At 43.9% G+C, this 23,984-nt stretch overlaps 1 protein-coding gene across 2 annotated transcripts; it reads right to left on the bottom strand.

Moving 5' to 3' along the window:
- Positions 1 to 3,422: 3,422 nt before the first annotated feature.
- ID4 (inhibitor of DNA binding 4) lies at positions 3,423 to 5,795 on the bottom strand. Of its 2 annotated transcripts, none has more exons than XM_064665628.1 (3): positions 5,177 to 5,795; positions 4,471 to 4,529; positions 3,423 to 4,044 (listed from the first exon to the last, which is right to left on the bottom strand). In XM_064665628.1, exons 1-2 carry the CDS (start codon positions 5,580 to 5,582, stop codon positions 4,516 to 4,518), a joined length of 420 nt encoding a protein of 139 aa, XP_064521698.1. In that variant the 5' UTR covers positions 5,583 to 5,795; the 3' UTR covers positions 3,423 to 4,044; positions 4,471 to 4,515. The 2 variants fall into 2 exon arrangements, with proteins under 2 accessions (XP_064521698.1, XP_064521697.1); XM_064665627.1 differs by having other exon boundaries at positions 5,184 to 5,712.
- Between the last annotated feature and the right edge of the window lie 18,189 nt (positions 5,796 to 23,984).

Below are 23,984 nucleotides of genomic sequence, written 5' to 3'. Positions count from 1 at the left end.
GGACTGGAGAGCAGAATGTTTTCAACACTGTTTTGGAAGCACACTATTCAGTATCACAAGCCTTACTATTGGAGAAGCCAGTAAATTGTGCTGCATCTAAAACAATTACTTGAATTACTTGCATCGTGGTTTCTTCTTTTCAACTGCAAAGGTTTTGCAAAAATGTGACTTCTACAGCTACAAAAGCCTTGAAAATACAAATAATAGTAAAGTGCTGCTCTGCATTTGCATAAACCTGTTTATCCTATACATGGTTTATTCATTAACTCTTGGAACAACCAGCAGGACAGCTATGGCATTCCTTATGACCACCTCGCTTGTGGCTGAAAATGCAACTGCTTAAAAGGAACACTACATAGTTTATAAAGTGAAGATAAATACCATTCCCGTGTGAAACAGCAGGAAAAATGCCACAGGAGCTGGCACTTGGCTTTTACATGGAATGAAACTTTCCTATAATTCTGAAATTTCGGAAGGAAGTCTCAGTATCTGCAAGAACTGGGACCTCCGTGCTGCAGCTCACCAAAAGGAACATGCAGTATTAAGAGTGTCCATCGCTGTGCTCTGCAGACAGAATACGATTTAGACGTGGAAAATACCTAGCTCCCTCATCTATTCCTCCTAGAGACCATTTTCTAGTCCTTTACAATTTCAGTGTCCCATGCAAGAGGTTTCTTGCAGCCTCTACTAGCAACTTTTTTCCCAACCAGCTCCTCCTTAGGAAGACTTTCCTGGTAATCACCCCAGCTTTCCTCATGCTTCCTTTCTTACCCAAAACTTAATCCCCATAAGAAAAATGATAAAACAGGAATGCATTTTGCCTGTTTCATCTCCTTGCTTCTATAAAGATGAGTACATGTTGCCACCGGTACAAGTGGAAAACTGGAAGATTGTTTGACAGCCGGTGACTTGCTCAAGGTCACAAAAGAACCTCAGTAGCAGAGCTGGGAACAGAATTTGGTATCCTAATTCCTAATCTGGCAGCCTCACCACAACTCTCATCACGCAATCAAAAAGCTCCTTTTAAGGAATGCTTTTGTGACTAAGAGAAAATCCAAGGCATTAGAAGAAAGAGCCCTTTTAATTTGCCTTTATTCAAACATTTACGCCTTTTGCTATATGGAAAACATGATTTAAACAAGATACGGGATTACGATATGATGAAATACTCTAAAATCCTTGAAAAACAAAAATAATTACGGTTGCATTTAAGACTCCACTGATTCCAGCCATTAGGAAGTTAGTGATTAGATATTCCTTGTTTACAGTTTCATACACAGCATAAGTAGACCAGCAAGTACAGTGGTCTGATCAGAACCTCTTTGAGTGTTATATGCAGGCTTTCCCATTTCTTAAGAGTACTATTTATAACAGGAAAAATTTTCAGAGCTCCTTAGTAAAACTTCATTTTCTGAAGGTCCTAACTTGTTGCACCGCAAGAGTTTTTAAAAAAGCAAAATCAAATCCTTAAGCTGCTAAACTCAGTGGGAGATTGCCCTGACCTGAAACCATCTGGGGTTTGGTACTCTCTTGAAGAGTAGCTCAGTAATTTACCAGCTCTCCCAGGACACGTCAGCTTTGATACTTAGAAACTCTACATGGTAGTTTTATATTTTAAGACAGCACCTTTTTGCTTGCTTCCTCTTCTGTGTAACAGAATACTATAATTTGGCAACAGTGGATAGAAACAAACAAGGGTATTGAGAACCGATGTTACTGAAAAATTGTATATAAAATGAGCTGTACAAGCTGAAGTAAGCATAAGACTACAAATATTAAGAAGACAAACCAAGAAAATAAATGTATATTTAAGCCACTCCTTTGGAAAAAAATTGAAAATTCCCTAAGTGCAGTAAAGATGCTATTGATAGCATTCTTACTGTCACTGAAATTGTTGGAGACCCAGGATTAGGGGTTCGTGACTTAATTTTACAAGAACACGTATTTTGCTCATTAAATTGCTAATACTGCAAGCGCAGAGCTGGGGGAATACAATGCAGGTACCCACTCCCCCTCCCTGAAGTCAAGGTTCAACCCATAAAATGCCCATGCCTTTAAAGCATTTGCAGTGACAGGAGGCCTTGTGTTTGCAGATGTGTTAGCCACTTTTTGATTTGATCTTTACGCAATTATTTTGATAAAGAAAATGTTCATCTTGTTGACATTATCACTGTAGTCAATAGCTAATGACCCCAGTAGTTAACTTCCTTATAAATATTTAACTTAATAGAAGTCGTCCCTCGGGTTATAGTACTTTTGACACTTCTATAATCTGAAACAAATCCTCTTTTTTAGTCAAACAGACCATGTTACACACACAGTTGGCTAGCTATTTACAAAGCACCCAATTAAATCCTACTTAATTCTCCTATTCTGAAAAATCCCATTTCACTAGCGCGTAAGCTATGGATCACAAAAGATGAGCATCTTTCACTGAGTCTGGACACAAGTTTACAGTCAGGAAGACTTGATTGTACAAGAGCCTGCTGTAAAATTAATTCACCCATCAAATGGTATACGGACAAAAAGTGAAAAGAATGTGCTAATTCGGAGGTTTGAAGAAATAAGCTGAAGAATCACAGTTAAAGACAGGTAAATCTAGTTTAATGTTCACATGTAGTAGTTACACATCACAGAGATTAAACACGATTTTAACTGTAACATAGCTGCAGTGAAATGTAAGTCATTTTGTACTAGAAAAATAATCTTGACGCAGTTATCCGATTTTTGGTCTACTTAAGTTCGTTTTAAGATGAATTTACATCACTGATCATAACAACTTCGCCTATGTGCCTTTCTGCAGTTAGCTATTAATACTCTTTGGATGAAGGAAACAGCAACTGTTTTTGTTAATGGTTTGCCCTTTGGTTGCAAGCAGAGAACTGTTTTCAGTTTTTAAGCAATAATAAGCTGTAGGAACACAAGTTCGCAATAAAACTTTTTGGTGCTAAGTGAAGTTCCAGAACAAGTTTATTGATCTGATGCAACAGCAGATTTAAAAAAAAGCAGATTAGAGATCTAAAGCATTGCCCCCACAATGCAAAAAAATTAGATAGAATTTGTTTTTCTATTCTCAGTAAAAAACACTACATCTTACTGCTACTTTTATAGAATGCACTAAAAACCCCTGTGCCTAAATGACAAAAGTGTAGTCTCAAAATGTATAATACACTTACAAACATTTTAAGTCTAGATTAAGGAAAACACGTTTGTATGGACTCCAAACAAGTTTATTCGCAATTAGACATCTCATGCAATCATGCAGGACCACTAGCTATAGCTGCAACGTTTGAGTCTAAAGGACATCTGGGGACAAAAAAAAGTCCTAAACATTCAAGATATTTCCGTATTAGCAGCTCCGTACTTGAGCTGTGGTTTTCTAAAGAGATATTCCCACAGATTTTAAAAAAAACATACACACCTTTATAATATTTACAAAAAAATATTTAATTAAAAATATTTTATAATTACAGTAGTCTATTAAAGCATATACTTTTCTCACACTTATAGAACATCTCTATATATACACAGTATGAAATGTCACTCATTTGTCTATACAATATGTAACACTCCTGCAGGGAGAAGAAAGTTCCCTGGGCCCCAATAAAATCCATCTATTTTAAACAATAGATGTCAAATATATCTACAAATGCTCTGGTAGATTAGTAAAGCTTCAAGATTCGGCTGCTCGGTCCCTTAAGAGTTACAAGGTTTCTAAAGTCTGGTTTAGGCTCGGTCCTCTATCCCGGGGCAGAGTCGCAACTTTTCCTGCTGCCACCGCGGGACACGCTGCCGCTCACGGCTGGCCGGGAACGACGAGAAGAGACGGAACCCGGGAGGGGGGGGAAAAACCACGGGGGGTGGGGTGGGGGACCGCTACGGACGTGCAAAATGGTGAAAAGGCTCGGCTCTGCGGGGTGAAGCATGGGAACTGCTCGGGGGGGTTGGATGGTTCCTTCCTCCGGTGCGGCGGGGCCGGGCCGGGCCCCCTCCCGCCGCCGCCCGCCCCCCGTTGCCTCTGCGCGGCGCGGCACCGCCGCACACCTGTGGGAGAGGAATGAATAGAGGGGGTGTGTGAACCGCTCCGCTCCAGACCGACTGGCGCCACCAACAAAACACAAGACATGCTTGATCAACAACCCAAAACAAACCAGGTCAAACAACAACCGCAGCTCCCAGGCTGGGCCAGGCGGAGGGAGGGATGCGCAGCTGCACGCCGCAGCCAGAGGCGCTCCGGGGGGAGAGGGGGGGTGTTCGGGGGGGGGGAGAAAAAAAAAAAACCACCCAGTAATTAAAGAAAATAACAACCCGGTAATTAAAAGTAAAACCCCAAAGCCTCCTGCAAATATTTCTCGCCGGGCTCTGGTCCCTCTTCGGCTGGCTTCCCGACGGGATGCGGTGCGGCCCCGCCGAGCCCGGGCGCTGCGCTCCCCCCGCCCGCCCCCGGCCCCGCGCCCGCCCGGCACTCACCTGGGGAGCGGCGGTCAGCGGCAGAGGATGCTGTCCCCGGGCTTGTTAACAGAGCCTGCCTGCGCAGCAACCAAACACGGCAAATTAGAGCTGGGGGCAAAGGACACGTAGACCACCCTCACCCCAGACCGCTCTCCTCCGCGTACCGAGCACTGCCACAGCCCCGCCGGCGAGGGCTCAGGGAAGCGCCCAGCTGCACGGGGGGACAGAGCTGAGGGGCCATCGCAGCGCTGCCGGCGGGGGGAAGCCCCGGGGGCAGGGGGTTGCCGGGGCACACGCCCCCCGGGCTACCACCGGGGGTTATCGTAGAAGGGAGACGTTCCCCAATTCCACCCCTTCAAAGCACGCTGCGTTCAATATGTACAGCCCCCACAGCCCCTCACACTCGCTACACGGCGCGGAAGGGTGGGAAGCGCAGGAGCAGCGCTTCTCTTCCCGTGTGTGCAAACACGCCGGCTACAGCTACTCCCTCAAGAGGCTGTAATTACACGGTACACACCGAGGGGATGCGGGCACCCATCGCATACAGCCAGGGCGTTCCTGCTCCCGTCCACCCCGTCCCCTCCCGGGACTATGACCCCTCGGCAGAGCCAGGGGACTGGCAGTGGCATTGTATCACCGGGGTGCTCCCACGGCGGCCAGCGCTGACCACTAGGCCACGCCGCTCTGTCCTGCACCCCGCTTCCCGGGATCGTGTGTCACGCACCTCTTACCGGGTCAGTGTTGAGGGCTGTCAGCGGAGTCCTGGGGGTGCCCGCGGGACAGCTGCCCGGGTGCAGGGCAGGCGGCGGCGGCTGCTGCCGGAGCAGCGCTGGGTGCGTCTCCAGAGCCAGCTGCAGGTCGAGGATGTAGTCGATGACGTGCTGCAGGATCTCCACTTTGCTGACCCTCTTGTTGGGCGGGATGGTGGGCACCAGCTTCCTCAGCCGGCTGTAACAGTCATTCATATCGCACTGCAGGCAGAGTGCCGCCGGCTCCTCGCCCGACGGCGGGCCCCCCTTGCAGCCGCTGTGCTCGGCCAGGCACCGCAGGGCTGGGTGCCCCCCGCCGCCGCCCGCCACGCCGGGCTGCGCCTTGCGACTGGGGTGCCGGACGGGGCTCACGGCTTTCATGGTGCCGCAGGGAGGGAGGGAGACCTCCCTCTCCACCACCACCGCCGCCTCCTGCTGCTGCTGCTGCGACCTCGCGAAGCCGCGCACGCACCGCCCGCAACGGGAGCGGAGCGCGGCCGCAGCGCCTCGCTGGCGTTACCGGCTGCTGCCCCGCGGGTGCAACGAGAGGCGCTCGCCGAGCCGCACGACGACGGCGGCAGCGCCGCGAAAACCGAGAATAAAAAAAAAAAAAAAAAATTAAAATAAAAATTAAAATAAAATACAAACTGCTGTGGCTCCGCGGCCTCTCAGCCCAAACCACTACCACCACTGCCGCTGGCCGCGCCGCCCAATTTATAGCGCGGGGTGCGGGCGGGGCGGGCGGTGCCGGGGGCGGGGCGGGGGCGGCACCGCGGCGGGGCCGGGCCAGCGGGGAACGGGGGGCGCTGCGGGGCCGCGCCGCAGCCAATCAGGGCGCGGCCGCCCCTCCCGGAGCGCGGCGCCAGCCAATGGCGACGGGGCCGGGGAGGGGCGGGCGGCGCGCGTGGACCCCCCCGGGGAGGAGGGGGCGGTGGCGGCGGCGGCGGAGGAGGAGGGGGCGGTCCCGGGGAGGAAGGACTGCGGGAATGCGGGCGGGACCCGCCGCCCAGCGGCTCCCGGCGCCGTCCCCACGGTCCGGCGCGCAGCTTCGCGGGGGCGAGCGCAGCCCCGCGCGACCGGCGCCGCTCCCCGCCGCCCGACCCGGGGGAAGGTGGCTGCACCCCCTCCCCGGCCTCCCCCATCCCTGTCCTCAGGAGGGGTGGCCTCTCCTCGGGTCGTGAAACGCGTTGTTATTCTCTCGGTGTAGGAGGCTCATCCCGGCTTTACACATTTTTTGAGGGACTTGGGGACGCTGGTTTAAAGGCAGGGAAGATCCCAAGCAAAACTTGAGAGGGAGGGGGGTGTGGGAAGGAAGAAGGAGGGTTTAGGGACTACAAGCAAAGCAATGCCAGGGAACATTAAATTAGAGCACATAACTATTAAAAATGCATGGAGATGGAGTATTTAAAATTCCTCCATGACATATAATATTAATCCGTTTTATGTAAAATTCATACCTGTAACTTAATTTGGTCCATTAATGCACCAGATCACGTATTAGTAGATGTACCATGTTTTAAATATGATGCTGGAAATGTCCACAGTTCTGTACTTTGAGACGGCATTAAAATTAACAGACACATACTCCTGAGTCCTGCTTAAGTCATCTCGTGGCAGATTGTAACCTTTTAATTTAATAATGCGGTGTTGAAACTTCCTGTTAATTCCTGCTAAGGATTAAGAGCCACCGCGTATCTGAATGGGATGCCAGCATAAGAAACTTGGTGCCCGATCCTGCAGATGCTGCAGTGCTTCGAGCTCTCCGTGAGCGAAGCAGGGCTGACTGCCTGGGCAAAAGAGGGAAGGAAGGAGTAAAGGCTGCAGGATCTGCCCCTAAGCTTGTAAGTCAAACCCAACATAAAGGAAGAAATCCATAATGGTGATTAATGATTACATGTCCCCTCAAAGCTTAGTCACAACGGGTGATATATAAAGGATACAGTGGGAAGCTGTCAAACTCAGAACTTGAATGAGCAGTGAGACTGGATCATCTGAAGCGTATAATGAAGCGCACTTGCATTCTCTCTCACCCCTTAAAAACATATGTTTTGAGGCTCTGCTTACAAATACTCACACTCTTTGTTTTCCTTATTTTGTCCCACATTGCCAGTGCCATACATGGCAGTTAGGCTCCTGTCAGCACAAAATCTAAGTGCATGGTGTAAATCTTTGAGCTGTAATCTAGACTGAGGTCTAGATTTGTATGCTACATTATGACGATGTGATGGGAAGACGTATTTCCATTAGCTGTGGGCTGGATGATCTCAATTCTGCTGCAGTCATTGCTTTTATCCTGTGAAACTCCTCTCCTTGCAGTTTCCTTGCAGGCACGGGCCTTAAAGCATACATTATGGTTACTCTGTCTGTTTTCCAGAGGCCTGGTAATATGGACAGATTTGATGTGCTGTCTAAAAAAAATAAAGTTTTAAATGACAGTGGATGTTCAGGCTCAAATGTTGCTGGTCCCATTTAATCAAAATCTGTGTGAAACTCGATAGACTGTAATATTGGGTTGTTCTGTTTGTACTGAATCCCTTCTGGGAGCTCCTCTGATCTCACTGGAAATTTCTAGGAAACCCCAATATGTAACTGGTTCCCCTTTAGCTCTCCCAAAGCTAGTTTGGACAGATTATTTCTGTACATGCACACAAACTCACACATACACACTGTAGCAGCACTATAGCAAATCCACTGAGACCACACTGGTTCTTGAAGATGACTCAGTATTTCTGGAAATTTGTGAAGAACCATGAAATGCCTCAGACCTCTTTTTCTGTCTGATTTCTTCCACTGCAAAGGATACAAAGGAAAATCTGAGAGTCTGAAGTTGCAAGAAGATTGTGTGCTTTCAGGTAGCTAACATATCACAGTAGAGATATGTGGGAGAGGGAAAAACAGCTCTCCCCTTCAACTACGATATAAATATTCAGGGGATTTCCTCTAGTAACTCCCTTTGATACTCATGAAGCTGATACATGCTAGTCCGACATGCTAGGCTGAACAATAGGCACCAATTCCCTGTCAACAACCGGCCTGCTTTTGCTCTCCTTGAAGTCAATGGGAGTTTTGTCATTGACTTAAATGGGAGTGGGTTGAGTCGGCTGCTTTTTCAAAATTTAGATTGCATGTGCTAAGTAAATTGCTTTAGAAATGGGCTGGAAGCCTCAGAATGTTATCCATCTAGGTAGGCATAATGAAACTCTTCATCCCTAAAGAGGATTGTACACAAGAAAGAGGGACAGTGGTTATTGTTCATGCTTTTGTCCTATTAATAGCAATATTTTTCATTACATGAGTATATAGGGATTAACGCTTCTGTTTTTCACCAGACCAAATTTGTATTTTTAAATAAATTATGTGCATCTTTAAACATGTGGTCCCTTTCTGGCTGGCTGGAGGAGTTTATCTATCTCTGCTGGGTTTTTCTGTGCTCTCTTCCCATATCCAGAGTCAAGATTCATTTCAATTGAAACCAACTCTTGTAATATTACCACAAGATTCTTGAGAATGCTTGAATGGAGCAGTTTGGTCCATTAAAAGACAACTGATGAGTTCAGGTGACATTATAGGTGCTCTCTGAAGATTGAAAAAGTTACTTTTGATTCAAAATCAAAGAAAAACAAGATAAAAATGAAAATGAAATGAATGGCCTTGTATCCCCTTTGTCATGAAGATAATCCCATTGAATTACTGAGAATGAGTAAAGGAGTCTGAATTTGTCAGCATGAGTCTGAGTATATGAATATGCCATTGACTCCAGCTGAAAAAATAAACCTGAGACATTGACATGGCACCAGGGAAGGGGGACAGTTCTTCCTAGCATAGAATCCATGACATTTCCTCTGACAGCACTCTGGATCCACAGATGTTTGTGCATGATATGATGCCATTGAACCAACCAGTGCATTGGATAGTACTGCATTACATGAAATTGTCTCTGGACAGATAAAATTTGAAGGGAACTCATTCAGATATGCAGAGGGAAGCAAGCAATCAACGTGGTTTCTTACACAAGGTTACTTGCTATACCTACCTTAAGAGGGCATGAAATGCACACAAATGCACAATGCATTTTTATTTTTAAGCAGGTTATGAAACAGTGGTTGAGTCAAGTGTCCTTGTTATTAAGCTTGGGGCATGTCGTATCAGAGCAGTAAAATCCCAGGCTTTCCTTTGCTTGAGGCTGATAACTGGTGTGATGAGTTTCATCCTGGTGGGCATAAAGATATGATACTGAGACCCCCTGCTCCCCATTCCTGTTGACTTCAGCAGGCAGCCAGAAGACTCAGGATCTCGGAGGAGCTGCTCAACACCTAGAAGGGCTGATCATTAAAAAAGCATTATAAATCTCTGAATGGTTTATGGTTTATGAGGGAAATAGCAATTGATTCCTCAGTGGTGCCATTACTCTCCACTATTGCTATCATTCAAAAGGCAATAATGTTGGTTATTTACCTTCAATTAAAATATCTAGTTAGTTGTGATGTCATTTAAAATAGCACTATAATGTGTTTAGTGCTCCCTTATCAAACACCATAGATAAACTCCTCTTGGCAACAGGGGAGAGTGATATGAAATGAAAAATTGGGTGGGGGAGTGAGATAGAGGAAAGACTATGTAAATCTTTTACTGTATTATTATTCCTATATGCCTATGTCCCCTTAGACTACAGGCTGGAGGTGAAACTGCAGGCTCCTTTGCAGTGACACCCTATGGATCCTCTAAATGGGTCAGGGAAGATCCATCAGGCATTCGGGGAGTACAGAGAAGTCACCTCACTCTGCAGAGTACCAATGGACTGAAATCCATCAGTCTTCTGATAGCATTCCTTACCAAGGATGATTCAGCACCAAAGCTCTTGATCACCAGAGCTCGACTTAACACTAATTTTTTCCCCAAATAACACGAGCCATCTTCAATACTATTCTCCTTATATTCCTCAAATCCAAAATCTAAATACAACTCACACACCTCATTAAATGTGATTTTTTTTTCTTATTCTCTAGTTGTGGTCATTACAGAAATTTCTTCTTAATGAGAAAGTCTAAGACATTCTCAAGACCTTCAACTTCCCAGTATCCCATGTGCATGAAGTTTAATATAAAATAAAAAGATAAATGTTTGTTGATTGCTCACAGCAGCTCTTCACAGACAAAAGAGAATATTTTTTTTGCATGTTCAGTTGTCCATTTTAGAGCATCCTTCTAATGACAGGAGCATACTCCTAACCACCTCTTTGTGCTTTCTTTTAGCTTTGTATGCTACAAAAAATATCATATGACAACAAACATTACGGAGAGATAAGGAGCAGATTAAAAAAAAAACCTTCTCCATGGCTTGATGCTTACATACATGCTTTTTTACAGAAATGTGGAAATAACTGTATAAAGAAATATTTTACCTCAGTTAGTGGAGAGAAATAATAAAAGACTGTAATGGGATTAGTGTCTACAAGAACTTTTCTTGCTGTGCTATCTCCAGCATGGCTGTGTTGAAGAAATTTGTGCAAACCCACCTACTGCCTTTGAGAGTCTATGGCAGCAGAAAACATTGATATGTCACTGACACATGCCCTGGCATTTTGCTGGTGGTTGTATATCAGCTGAAAGCTAATGTCATTTAAGAAGGTTGCTTTGTTCAGGTGACCAGAAACCCTGGGTTTGTCGGGCAATGTCAGATTTCTGCATTGACTAAAGCAAGCTTGTGGCAAGAAAGATAACTCATGTTGACAACCTTCTGCAGTGTGGTCCAAATATAAGCAATCAAGAGGCTTATTCTGGGGAAGGGGAAAATAATTTAGAAGTATTTGGAGCAGCTTCCTGAGGAACACTCCATTAAACTGAGTTACGTAGTAACAGATTGAATTTAGTCTTAACTTTAATTTTATTTTGTGTAGATTTAGATCAGATTTATGTGCAATGTCATGCCTTTTGTTTGTAGACAGAAATCCTCAGCCAATCTCCCCGAAAACTGATGGTATGACACTACCTTATACTATTTTTGTGTTTGTTATGAGTTTACATTAAGAGCTCTATAATTACACAAATAATGCAGCCTACAGGGACAATGAGCAAATCGACCTAAATTAAATAAGTATCTAGATGTGTACATGCTCATCTGCATATGTTATCATTACACCAATGATACTGGTATTTATTTTTAGGGGACTTGAAGAGCTTCATCAGCAAAAGCAGTCTAAGTTCATGCCACAAAAAAAAAAAACCTGCAGAAACAATAGCAATATGTTTCACTAATAAAACATTTTACATTTCAAAAGCTAATATCAACATGTTTGTTATTTGTTCTCCATGAGTGTTTTAAGGAATTCTTCAAAATCTTTGGGGTTTATCTTTTTTGATGTTTTTAAAAATTGGTTTAAATTAAAAGAAATCACCTCTCTCTCTCCCTGACTATGATGACAATCTTTTCCACAGTGGAGGGACATCCAAGGTAGACGGAGAGACCCTCGCTGCCTCTGTGTTGTTGCAAATGCATTGATGTTTTTTGTGACTTTAATTAGTTGGTTCTCAAAGTAGTTTTATGGGTCAGTGTCACTTTTAGATATCACCTAGATACTAATTTAGAGTTCTGCATTTCTTTCATGCTAGTGACAGCCTGACAAATATGCATACACTATAGAAAATTCTGTTTGCTGGATTTGCTTCAAGTCAAATCGGTGCCACTGCTGGGAAGAGAAATTAGAAAGAACTAGAAATTCGAGTCTGGTGGTTGTGTTTTGGAGGGGAAGCTTTTCAAAGTACGTCTTCAAATCCCCTGACTGCAGCTATTTATGAGCCGTGCCATGGAGTTCCAATACCTGCTGAAATCTGTGTAATCTTATTATCTATGTATTTACCTGCTATAGAATTCCTGTTGCCATAACATGTGAGGATCTACCAAGGCCTTAGTAAGAGAAGCAAACGGCTCTTCCTCATTCTGCCGTTCCATCTTGCAGAAGAAATAGCAGAAGATTATTTATAGGATGATAGCACCGTTTTAATTTGCTTATGTATTTGCGTGTTTTTGAAAAAGCAGTCTGTTCAAAAGGTGAGTTTTGTACTAATTTGTAGCAGGATGCTTCCTGTGATCATTCTTTATAGCCCACGTGGTTTCTGAGAAAGCTGTCACTTAAGAAGACAAGAGCCCTCAGCTTTTGTTGACAGAAAACAGCTTTTACAGGATTTCATGTTTAAAGAGCATGAAAAAAAGTGACGATAGGTAATGTCTCCCTTAGGCAGACAGGGTCACATTCATGAGTTTAATTTCAGCAATAGTATATGCTAAAATGACCTTATGTATTTATTAGGACACAGGATTTTCTAATGAAAACCACTGTGTAGCACCGTGAATTTAAATCAAGATATACATTGCAGACTGCAAATGGCAGGAGATGCAGAAAAAAGAAAGATGGATGTAGGGAGAATATTGGACAGTGATCCATGAACTGCAATTCTTCACAGTTAAATATATTCTGTGACTTACTGATTTTCCCTTAGAAGAAATGGGAATGAATGTTATTTTCCATTTTGGAGTAATTGTATAGCAATTCTTCATGGTTTTGCTTCTTACGCAGGGGGCAAACTACGCAAAAGAATTTTAAAGACATATTCAAAATTGCTGTTAAAAATGCTTCAACTTGAAAATTTCTTACAGTTTGACTCTATTTTCTTAAAGCTAAATGATGTGCATATATAAGAATATTTTGGGTAATCACACAGCTTATGCTAAATAACTATTTCAAGTTGTCCTCGGTACCAGTGTGTTTCCACATACTTACCTTGAAGTGTTAATGACATTTATTTTGGTAATTTTTACTTCACTAACATGTTCTTTCAACACTTTAAAGCATGGATACGTTTTATTCAAGCAAATCTCTTAATTTACCTCAATGGAGAAATTGACTTGAAAAGCAGCACAAATCCTTGCTTATATAGAAAGTTTGTCTTGAAGTTAATGAGCTTATTTGCCTGAGTAAGGATATGGGTATAAGGACTGCTCAAGTGAGCAGAAGTTTCACAACTGGATGCAAAGTCATTAAATTACTTTAGACCAGCCTCTTGAAATAGTTACTGAACATGGAGTGCCAGAAAATTGGTTCTCCAAAAAAAATTTTAAAATGTGAAAATGCAAATGCAAAATAGTAAAAAAAATTGAAATTTTAAATATAAAAGTGTCATTAAAAGACATTGTGGTTAGTGGTGATAACTATTCAAAGTAAATTTTACATCTCCATTGGGTTGTACCCAGTGTCCATTGCAGTCTTTTTCCACTGAGAGTAAGAGACTCCTTACAGACAAAAGGAATTTTCTTTTGCCTCCAGGAATTCCTTAACACACACAATACATCAATCTTCCTTGTAGTATGGTATGAATTATTATTAGAAACACATTAATAGAATATTATGTATTTGTAATCTTAGCATGAGATATGATTTATTTACAACCCTGCATCTCGGTTTCTCCTTTTTTTCCCCCCTCTCTGTCCCCTTTGTATCTTCTTTCTTCTGAACTGTCTTACACTTGCAGCATCAGGATTCTTATGTTTAATGTTTTAGTAAGGTGGCAGTCTCTCTTTTCACTCTTTAGGGTACTGTTTCATCCTGATGTGTTGAGAGATGCATGCTTTTACCTCTGCATCTCACAAAAGGTACTCCACAAAGCATGTGAGCAACCAAATGGGGATGAGTGTGTGTGTGTCCCCCCTCCTTCCTCTGTTGCTTGAAGAGCTGGTTGCTTCAGACAGGAGCTAAGGTAGTTACAGCCCATTAAAAACTACACCAGATGAAACTTAACTGGCATTGCATAAGGAGAACACACAATGGGCAGTCGCTGGATAAAACATTTATTTTCAGTTGTTATTGATGACCTCTCAGAAGTTGCTCGTGGCTCTACTTTGGCCTGTCACTTGTGAGCTAAAGGGTCATCAATAACTTATGGAAATAAATGTCTTACTGATAGTCTGGCTACTGCAAGTCCAGTACATTGTCTCATACACAGACATGCAGGCACAGAAAATACAAATCACAGAGAAACCACTTTTGATAATAGCCTCTGTCTTTTTATCGTTAGAAATATGTGGCTTTTTAGATTTTGTTTCCTTTTCATCTTTCTTCTATTTGCTAATTTCTTCCTTTTCCTTCCCTTTCTTTCTTTCTTTCTTTCTTTCTTTCTTTTTCCCTCTTTCTCTCTTTCTCTCTTTTCCTCTCTTTCTTTCTTTCTCTCTTTCTTTCTTTTCTCTTTATTTCTCTCTTTCTCTCTCTGTGGTTTTTTTTTCCCTCTCTTTCATCTTCTATTTCTTTCTGGTATTTCATAAAGATATGCCCCTAATTTATTTATAAGGGTAGGTCTCCAGAACAAGGTAGCATTACTGAGCTGGCTTACCAGTTCCTCTATACACACAAGTACATTCATAATTGATGAAATGGTCTATAGTGTTGGGGCTAGAATAAACTTAAGGTCAAATCTCTGGGAGAGTAAATCTTGCCATTATTCCTGATGAGAAATAAATACGTGCAGGAACTAAAAAGTGTGGATTTGAAAGGGAATAAAACTGAATGTATAAGGGCATTTTGAACAATTCATTCCAAAGTGAAAGTGCTTTTTCTTAGTTTTCCTTCATTGCCTTGATCTTCCTAAAACTGTTGTTGGGGCAGGTTAATGACTGACCTTTGAGGGAACCACATACCAGTCTTTGTTCCCTAGCAGTCAGGATCTTGCAGAGGCTTGAAACGTTTGAGAGAGAGAATAGGATTAAACTGCTGTATGAAGTCCAGCGCAGGTGATGATCAATGGGAGCAAAAGAGTGAGTTTCTCAGGACGCTCTCTCCCTTCCCCCACCGGCTGGAATTTATTTTCTTTACTGCAAAGTTACCTGATGGAGATGGCTGACTGTGATTGTTCTGAGATTAATTTCCCTTCAGCAGTCATCAAAAGCATGCAGTGTTAAAGTCCCGATAAAATTTTAAAGGTTACCAGTCACTTCAGATTTTAACATCATATCAAGCAGTTAAAATTAGAAAGACTTAACTTGAGCCTCACACTAAAATCACATTTATATAAACTCAGCTTATGTGCCACACTACTATTTTCAAAGTGTCTAGCCAATTAAAGACAAGTGTTTGATTCTACAACACGCACATGTACTGAGTAACCTCTTATAAGTTAGTGTTGCAGGGTGAGTCCTTCATACATGCCTGTCCCAATGCCTAGCTGTACATCCATGAACGAAGCCATTGGTCCTAATATGCTACACTGACTGCAAGGTCCCTTTGCATGCACACTTATGCAGGGGATTTGCTTTCACCTTGCCTGCAGACCGAATCTGCACTGCTTGAATTGATTTAAAAATCCTTTGTCAGTGTTGGGGCTGAGTCGCCGGAGGGTCCCCTCCTCATCCTTCCTACTCCCCATCCCCCTGGTTCACGGCTGGCCTCAGGGAAGCTCACACCTTGTCCTCATAGGGCATCCCATTCTTGCAAAGGGCTTCACGCACCCCAGACCTGTGTGGAGAAGCTGCCACTCCCCACAGCGTCTCCTCTCATGCCGCTGCTCTTGCTCCTTTGGGTGCCTGAGCCTTTGCTGTGACAAGATTCAGATAAAGAGTCTGTGAGCTGACGGGTGACATTTCAACAACGGTTTCCACTGCCTTTCAAGGCTTCTGTATGGTTGCAAGTGGTCGTTATTATTCCTAAAGGTTTGGATTCAACCACCTTTTCCTCCCTGAGATCTTATGCACAAACCAATCTATTAATGGGAGAATTAAAATAAGAATTTCAATGAAAACCATTGCAACCATTCTATCTGCCTGGCCTCAAACAGCTACTCAGCAAAAGCCAAGTCAAGTAAAACACAAAACTGTAATTAATTTGAGTTGCTTTAAGATTTTACTTAGATAGAAGAATCTAATGTCACGTCTCCTTCTCCACAGCTTTGAAGAGCTCCCATGCATGCAGACTCTGAGGTCCACAGCTAGAGGTGCTGTGTGATGAAGATGAGATAAAATACAGAGAAGCTGTAGTTTCGGACTGACAGTCGAGGGGTCATTTCGTTCACTGAGAAAACCCCTGCACTCTGCAACAGTTTAATGTCTTTAGGGAGAGAAATTTATGTTTAAACCCAACCTGCATCTCCTGCTGAGTCACAAAAAAACTATGCTGGCTTTTCCTGAGGGGTCTTTGTCCTGAACTCTCTGAAACTAATGTAAAGAGTGGACCTATGTAAATTAACAACAATGTTAAGGAACAATCGGATTTTCCTGTTCTAAGTCACACCATCGAGCATGTATTCTCTTGTGAAGAACTGCAGTAAGAAAGTAATGAAGGATTTCACGTGTGAAGTAAACTTCCATTGCAACTTTGAGAGGATATTTTACTGAAACTGGCCAAACTATGAATATAATCAGGTATTCTGCAGTGTGGGAATCTCGCTACTGAAAGCAGTGGGAAACTTCGAGGCTGAATGTGGGAAGTTTGGGAGCCTTGGCAGGGATTGTAAACCTTGCTGGAGCGCAGTGAAAAGCCCCTCATTCCTGCAGGAAAGAACTTTTCTAAAGTGCCTGCAAATGAATTGGGGATGGAAACAGAGACATCTCCATTCAAACAATGGGGAGCTGGCAAAGACCGAAAGCGAAACACCCGGCCCCCACGGCCAGCGGGGGCCCAGTGGAAGCGAGCCGTGGAAATGCCGCCTTCCCACCGCCGGCACGGGACAGCGCTTGGGGGGGGAGGGGGAACACCCCCGCGGCCGCGAGCAGCGCTCCCCTCCCCACGCGTGGGAGTGGGGTGCGGGCTGTGGGGGACGGAGGCCCCGCTTCCCACCGCGTCCCGCTCCCCCCGCAGCTCCTCCCGCCCCTCCCAGCTGATGGCTTGGCCCGGGCGGCCCAGACTGTCCGGCGCCGGGCCCGTGACATCACCCATTCACACTGCGGCCCAGCTGGCGCCGCCGGGGCGGTCGCCGGGGCAACGCGGACGCCAATCCCCGGGCAATGACTTCCAGCTGCCCGCCCGCGGGAGCGAGCGCGGGCGCGCCTCCGCCGCACCCCCACTCTCCCCTTCCCTTCTCCCCTCCCTCTCACCCTTTCCCTTCTGCCCCCTCCCCCGCCTCTCCCTGCAGGTATTTTTCCCGTTCCCTAAGCGCTGGGGAGTGCTGAGGGGTCAGAGCCGCCCCGGGGTGGGAGTCTCGGGAAGCTTGTGTGACTTAAATAAATTCCATATTCACCTTTTTCTTTTTTTATATATATACGATTACTGATTATGCTGAAATCTACCATATTCTCCCTAGTCACCTTCCCCCCCCCCCCCCCCCCCCCCCCAGGCTGTAGAAGATATATTTCTATAATCTCTTCCATTCTGACTTTTTGTTCTAATGCTCTTCTCTGCACCCCTGTGATTGTGTGATACCCTTTTTGAGATAGGGGATTGCCATGTGCTGAGTACTTCTGGAAACTGTTTTCTCTTCAGCTGCCCGAGCCGGAACCACTTTTTGCCCCAGTGTTGCGGTCCAGTACACGAAAATCTGATACCGAGTGTTTTGAAACGTTAAAAGCTGTAGTCTCATCTGAAAATCTGAAAATGTTCAATGTCTCTGAAAGATCTAGGGTTGATGCCAAACTTTGCAAATATCTCGTTTTATTGACCAAATAGATATGCTTCTATATTTATTGTCCATAAAGAAAACTTTTGAAGTCTTAGTTGACTGAAATTTGAAGCATAAACACCAGAAGACAAATGGTAGAAGATTAAAACATCTTGTGACTTTTGAAGCCAATAGTGTGGTTTGTTTATATATATATAGTTTTTTCTTTGTTTGTTTGTTTGTTTTAAATGTGATTCAGAAACTCCTCATGCTGCAGTTTGGCCCCGTGTGACTTCCCGAAGTCTCAAAGGGGCCTTGAGTCAAATAAGGCCCTGAGTCAAGAGCTTCCCAGGTTTTCTGTATAGCCCTCTGGCAGGTAGCTCAGTCTTCCTTTGAGAATGAATAGTTACTACCTATTGCCTTGCAGTTTGTTGATTCACAGTTCCTACAGGAAACCATCTGTAAATATTAGCCTGCGTAATTTGTACTGATATTAAATAAAGTGATGAGAATCCTACTTAAGAAAAAAATTGATAGCTTTCCATATGGTTCCAAAAAGCTTAACACTGATACTAGTTACCGCAGTGTAGGAACAGCACAGTTCTTACTCAATTTGTCTGTAAAAATGAAGGCTTAGTGAAACATTAATTTTCCAAAATTACGGAATGTTTTAATGTGATTGTAATTGCCCCTTTGTGCTTTTAATTTATTAACATTGTTAAAACGAATTGTAACTCATTGTAACCAAATGCTTTAGATGTGAAAAAGCCAGGCTGGTATGCTGGAATCTTGATATAAAGATGGTCTCTGTATAGTGCAATCATAGCGTATCCATTCTGATTTACTTGGAGTAACTTATGCTAATTTGAGGGTTTCTTTTACATGAGTATTGTGCTGCTTTTATGTCTCTGGCTCAATCTTTTACATCTTTGCATCTTACCTTTATGTTTTCTTGAGGAGCTGCACCTGGATTCAGGACAGCTGGGAGAGCTGGATCTTGTACAAAGGAGGCACAGCAGACTTATGCAAGTGATGCTGAGGAGGGGAGCCTTGTGGAAACTGAGGAGAGCTAAAGAGTATGTTGCAATGATGTCTGACTAGTTGTTCATCAGGAGCCAATGTGAGTCTGGAACATCTAGCGCTGAGTATGCGCCTGGACACAGTCCAGCTGCATTCTTACCCTATAGGACCAAAGCATTAAGTCTTGCTGAACCAGCTCCGTGCCTGCTTGAGTGTGTCTACACTGTGTTCCTGTTACCTGGAGGAACCTAGCACAGCAGCTGTCCACACAGAGGCCTGACACTGCATCGGCATGGTTGGTGCTGAGTGGGATGTACTGTTTCAGACCGAGGACTGCAGTGCCACTTAGAGCCTGCATGCTGTGCTCCACAGTGCACAGAGATGAGCTCAGCAACAGTCTTGGATCCAGCCTGGATTTGTGCTGTGCCCAACCAAGGGCTCAGATTGAGTTCAGTGTGGGGTTAATAGCACTGACTCCATCCCAGAGCTTCTCATATCCATCTGGACTTTGCTACCTAGCTCTTTTGGGAGCACAGCATAGGGATAACTGGGCAAGCTCTACAAGATGCATTCATATTCCATGCTATGTGAAAGTATTTGTGTGGCTGTGAATCTTGCATCGTCTGGGATGAAGTCTTAGCTAATGAACTCAATGAGGCCTGAATTGGCTCTGCACAGATCTCACCCTGGTGTCTCTGTTGCTTCAGCATTCCTGTTCTACAACTCATCACCTGTGGCATATCTGCAGATTGACTTTATCTGGTGGTGTATGTGTAGATATATAAGGTAAAATATGATTGGGCAGAAAATATCACCAAAAGCATTAAGAGGAAAGTTTGTAGAGAAAAACTCTAGCACGAGGGGATTGTGTTTAAGACTGGGTCTCTGGCACTTTACCATTAATTTTTCTTATGGGGAAGGGAGCAGATGCATGGGAATATGGGATTTACTATAGGAAAAACTGACTGTAGTACTAAACTGCAACTGTGCTTGCGTGTTCCCTTTTTCAGTGTCTGTAATAGTCAGATATTTGTGTTCTCTTTCATTGCATGCTACAGTTCTAATCTAGCAAAGCGCTTAAATTATGTTCTTTGGAGCTTTACTGGATCAGGGCCATTTTTAGTACTTCCAAAAAGTAAAGCCTAAAACATTCTCTGAAATCTTTGGCTAGAGATTGTCTAACATTATTCCTTACCCATAAGGATCTTATCTGGACTCTCCCATAGGAACTGAAATAGCAAATGTCATGTATGCAGCCTTGGCAGACAGTTTTGAACTTGGAGGACTTCTTTTGGTGAAGTAGTGTGGGCCAACATGCCTATGAGACATGTTCAAAATTTTTTATCCTTCCTCATCCATTTGAAATACAAACAGACGATTCCCATCTTCCAAAACAGGCCTAGACATATATTGTGGTGGTTACAGTGACTCGATAAGGAAATATGGGAAGCATAGTCTTCAGTTGCCTGTATAGAATGTGCTTTATCCAAGAAGGAAAGAATCCCGTATTGTAAAAATAAAAGAGATCATTATAATGAAAGTTTTTCATGTGCTAGAAACTGTTTATTGATTTATAAACAGTCTTTGACACACTTTCTTTGTCAGGACTGCGAAATGCTTACCGTGGTAGATCAGTGACAGCTGTCTAAATTAGACTAAGAAATTTCTCTTCATCTCTGTAGTTTGTTTGCATTACTGGGTCTTCATGGCTTTTGCTTCTGATAACTAGAATGTATTCAAACATGCTGTCTTATTCTGAACCAGGTTTTTTTCATCATCTTTGCTTAGAAGCCAAAGGGTCCTGGGTGCCAGTAAATCAAAAGTTATTCTTGGTTTTTGTGGGGTTAGGTTATCACGAACCCTCTATGCCCATTCAAGAATGTAGAAGGCTAAAGGATATATTTTCAGGCAGCCTATGCTACGAGCTATAGTATGAAGGAAGACACTTCAGTGGAGTGTTCACAGAGAAAACATAACTCCACAAGGTGCACGAATTGAGTACTGGGCTGTGCTTCCCAGTGGCAGACCCACTGACAAACCAAGAAACCCATACAAGCCTCTACCTTGGTATATCCTGGGGACTATTTCAGTCTCTGAGACCTATGTCACCTACAGTGTAGTGTGGGATCTGTCTTTTTCATGGAAGACACAATAGTGTCAGTTCAGAGTCTCTTACCATGAACTTGCCACTGGCTGCCGCAAGAGAGGAGCCCCGAAGAGGAGATACAAGAACTCCCTGAAACAATGTCTCAGCCTTGGCCATATTGATCATCATCATTGGTCTGCTCTGGCCTCCAATTGGGATGTCTGGAGACACACCATCTGTAACGCTGCTGATGCTTTTGAGAAAGCACGCAGGATCACTCTTGAGGAGAAAAGACAAAGCAGAAAGAATCGTGTCTTGTCAATACCACCTAAGGAGTCTTTCTGCTGTGCCTTTTGCAACCAGACTTGTCTATCTCGCACTGGCCTTTTTAGCCACCAGTGCGCCTGAAGCAAGTGTGGGTAGAGTCCTTCCCAAATCTTCATTTGCGAAGCCTAGCCACGATGATGGTGATGACCATGATTTACTAAAAATATATTTGCTTCAGATTTTTCAGTATGCAAAAGCTTCTCATGCTGTTAGTGATTCGGGGCAGTTGTACATGGTACAACAAGCATAGAACTCTCAGTTTTGGCTCCACATGTGAAAAACACTGTTTTGTGAGGTGGCCTTAGAGAGAAAGTAGTGCTGGAGAGAATCTATGAAATGGGTAGAATTTTAGATTTCTATTTATTGTTGATTGCAAGTAAGAAGCCAAAAGGAGGCCCAGGGCTGAGAATTATAGTCCAGGCTTTAAACTGGGAAAAGAAATGAAAAATACCTTATTTTGATTATGTGTCTTTGCATCCCTTGAATTGCCCAATGAGTGAGATTGGTCATGAGGGGTCTCATATTAAGTTTATGAACTGTGTTAACTGACTTAAAAAATGGTTTTTGTATGGTGTGCGCATGTATGGATACATTAAGTATCCAACCTCCTCAAATTTGATTACTATAATCACTTACTTAATTTTTACTATTATTAATTATAATGTAATTAAGATGAATTAATTTGTGGAAAAAAATCCAATTACTAAATAAAGTACATTTCCCTGGAATGAATAGCTACAGGAAACTAAGATTTCAATTCTAACCCTGAAATTCGAGTCTATTTATTGAACAAAATTTTCATGTTCGTTTTTGATACGGTGGCTTGTCCACCTAATTTAATTGTATGTTAATTTAAGCAGGTTGAGATGATATGTCATGGCTACAGAGTTCCCTTTTCATGTCCTTCCTACTGTCCTCCCTATGGGTTTCACATGGGCATCCTTTTCCCACTTCACAAACAACCCTGCAAACGCAGTTTAAATATACTCAAAGCCAGTAATAGTCCATATGGGTTGCAACTTATGGAAAATGGCTACTGATGTTACTAAGGCTCTTCAGAGGAAGAGCCAAGCTGCTTTCCTCTGCTGAGTCTTTGTATGTTTCCACCACTCCTGACATTATTCTTATCCAGCTGGTGCACTATGGATGTGTTGGATATCTGTCTCCGCCCTTCATCTGTGGAGCACAACCAGCTGGAGGTTCCCTCAGCAACAGAATTCCGTCCAGGATGTTCACAATGGGAACACTAGCAACCAGAGGTTCCCTCTGCTGATGTATTTCTGTGCAGGTCCATCAACAACTGGAACTCTATTGTCTGGAAGTTGTCACCTTGGTGGCCAAGGTGGGGTTGAAAATACTGGCCAAGGTTGAGGAGAGAGGAGACTGACCCCTCTGACTGGCCAAACAGTCAGTCAGAGGAAGGATGACATCATTCAGTTAAATACATTCTGAGTTAGAAACTGAGCCCTGCAAGATCTGTTTCCTCTTCCTCTGATCTGTCACATCATATGATACCTTTAAACACTGTGTTGCAGCACAGTTGTATGAGGTTCAACAACGCTCAGTGCCAGGTCCTGTGTTTGAGTCACAACAACCCCATCCAATGCTACAGACTGAAGGAAGAGTGGCTGGAAAACTGCCTGGCAAAAAAGGCTGGGGGGTACTGGTCAAGAGCCATCTTAACATGAGCCAGCACTGTGCCCAGGTGGCCGAGAAGGTCAATGGCATCCTGGGCTGTATCAGAAATAATGTGGCCAGTAGGACCAGGGCATTGATCATCCCCGTGGACTCAGCACTTGTGAGGCCACACCTCGAATCCTGTGTTCAGTTTTGGGCCCCTCATTACAAGAAGGACACTGAGGTGCTGGAGCATGTCCAGAGAAGGGCAACAGAGCTGGTGAGCACAACTCTGATGAGGAGCAGCTGAGGGAGCTGGGATTGTTTAGCCTGGAGGAAAGGAGGCTCAGGGGAGACCTTATTGCTCTCTACAACTACCTGAAAGGAGGTCATGGTGAGGTGAGGGTCAGTCTATTCTCCCAAGTAGCAAGTAACAGGATGAGAAGAAATGGCCACAAATGGCATCAGGGGAGGTTTAGATTGAATATTAGGAAAAATTTCTTCACAGAAAGGGTAATCAGGCATTGGAACAAGCTGTCCATGCAAGTGGTGGAATTACCATCCCTAGAAGTGTTCAAAAAAGATGTGGATTTGGCACCTGGGGACATGGTTTAGTGGTGACTAAAGCAGTTCTGGGGTAATGATTGAACTCTATCATTTTATAGGTCTTTTCCAACCTAAATGATCCTATGATCCTAAGTCAATAAATCCCATCAGTGTTGTACAGAAAGTAGAGGCAGACAAAAGCCAGCTGCTCCCCCCCCCGACACCTGCTGGATTTCCCAGCAGTACCCGTGGGCACAGACTCTGGACACTGATCCATATGATAGATTCCAAAATTTCCAACTATCGAGTGGTTGGTGAAGCCAGCAAATAAGGAGGAACTCTGTATAACACTGGGGCACAGGCTAACTTGGTTATCCTGAAGAGCATCCTGTGGGACCACAAGGAAGTGCAACCTCAGCAGCAGAGCCCAGCTACTAACTAGGGTCCTGTCTTAAGAGAGCCATGGGTACTCCTGTGGGCCAAGGTAATTGGCTCCTCACTTAAATGCTGAGACCATTAGCAGTGTTCCCGTTTGAGAGAGGAGGGAGAATAGATATTTTTTTCACAATACAGCTATGTTTTATTCAGTAGGGGTTTTGTTTGTTTTCTGTTCTC

The sequence above is a fragment of the Pseudopipra pipra genome, chromosome 1 (assembly GCF_036250125.1).
Source record: "Pseudopipra pipra isolate bDixPip1 chromosome 1, bDixPip1.hap1, whole genome shotgun sequence".
NCBI classification, from domain to species: domain Eukaryota; kingdom Metazoa; phylum Chordata; class Aves; order Passeriformes; family Pipridae; genus Pseudopipra; species Pseudopipra pipra.
The sequence above is the reverse complement of the archived record's forward strand: the minus strand, read 5'-3'. Positions and strand labels throughout refer to the sequence as shown.

Coding starts and splice junctions, on each gene's coding strand:
- ID4 (XM_064665627.1), bottom strand. CDS start 5,582: ATGAAAGCCGTGAGCCCCGTCCGGCACCCCAGTCGCAAGGCGCAGCCC. Junction 4,530..5,183: donor CAGCCCTCAACACTGACCCG/GTAAGAGGTGCG, acceptor GTTGCTGCGCAG/GCAGGCTCTGTTAACAAGCC.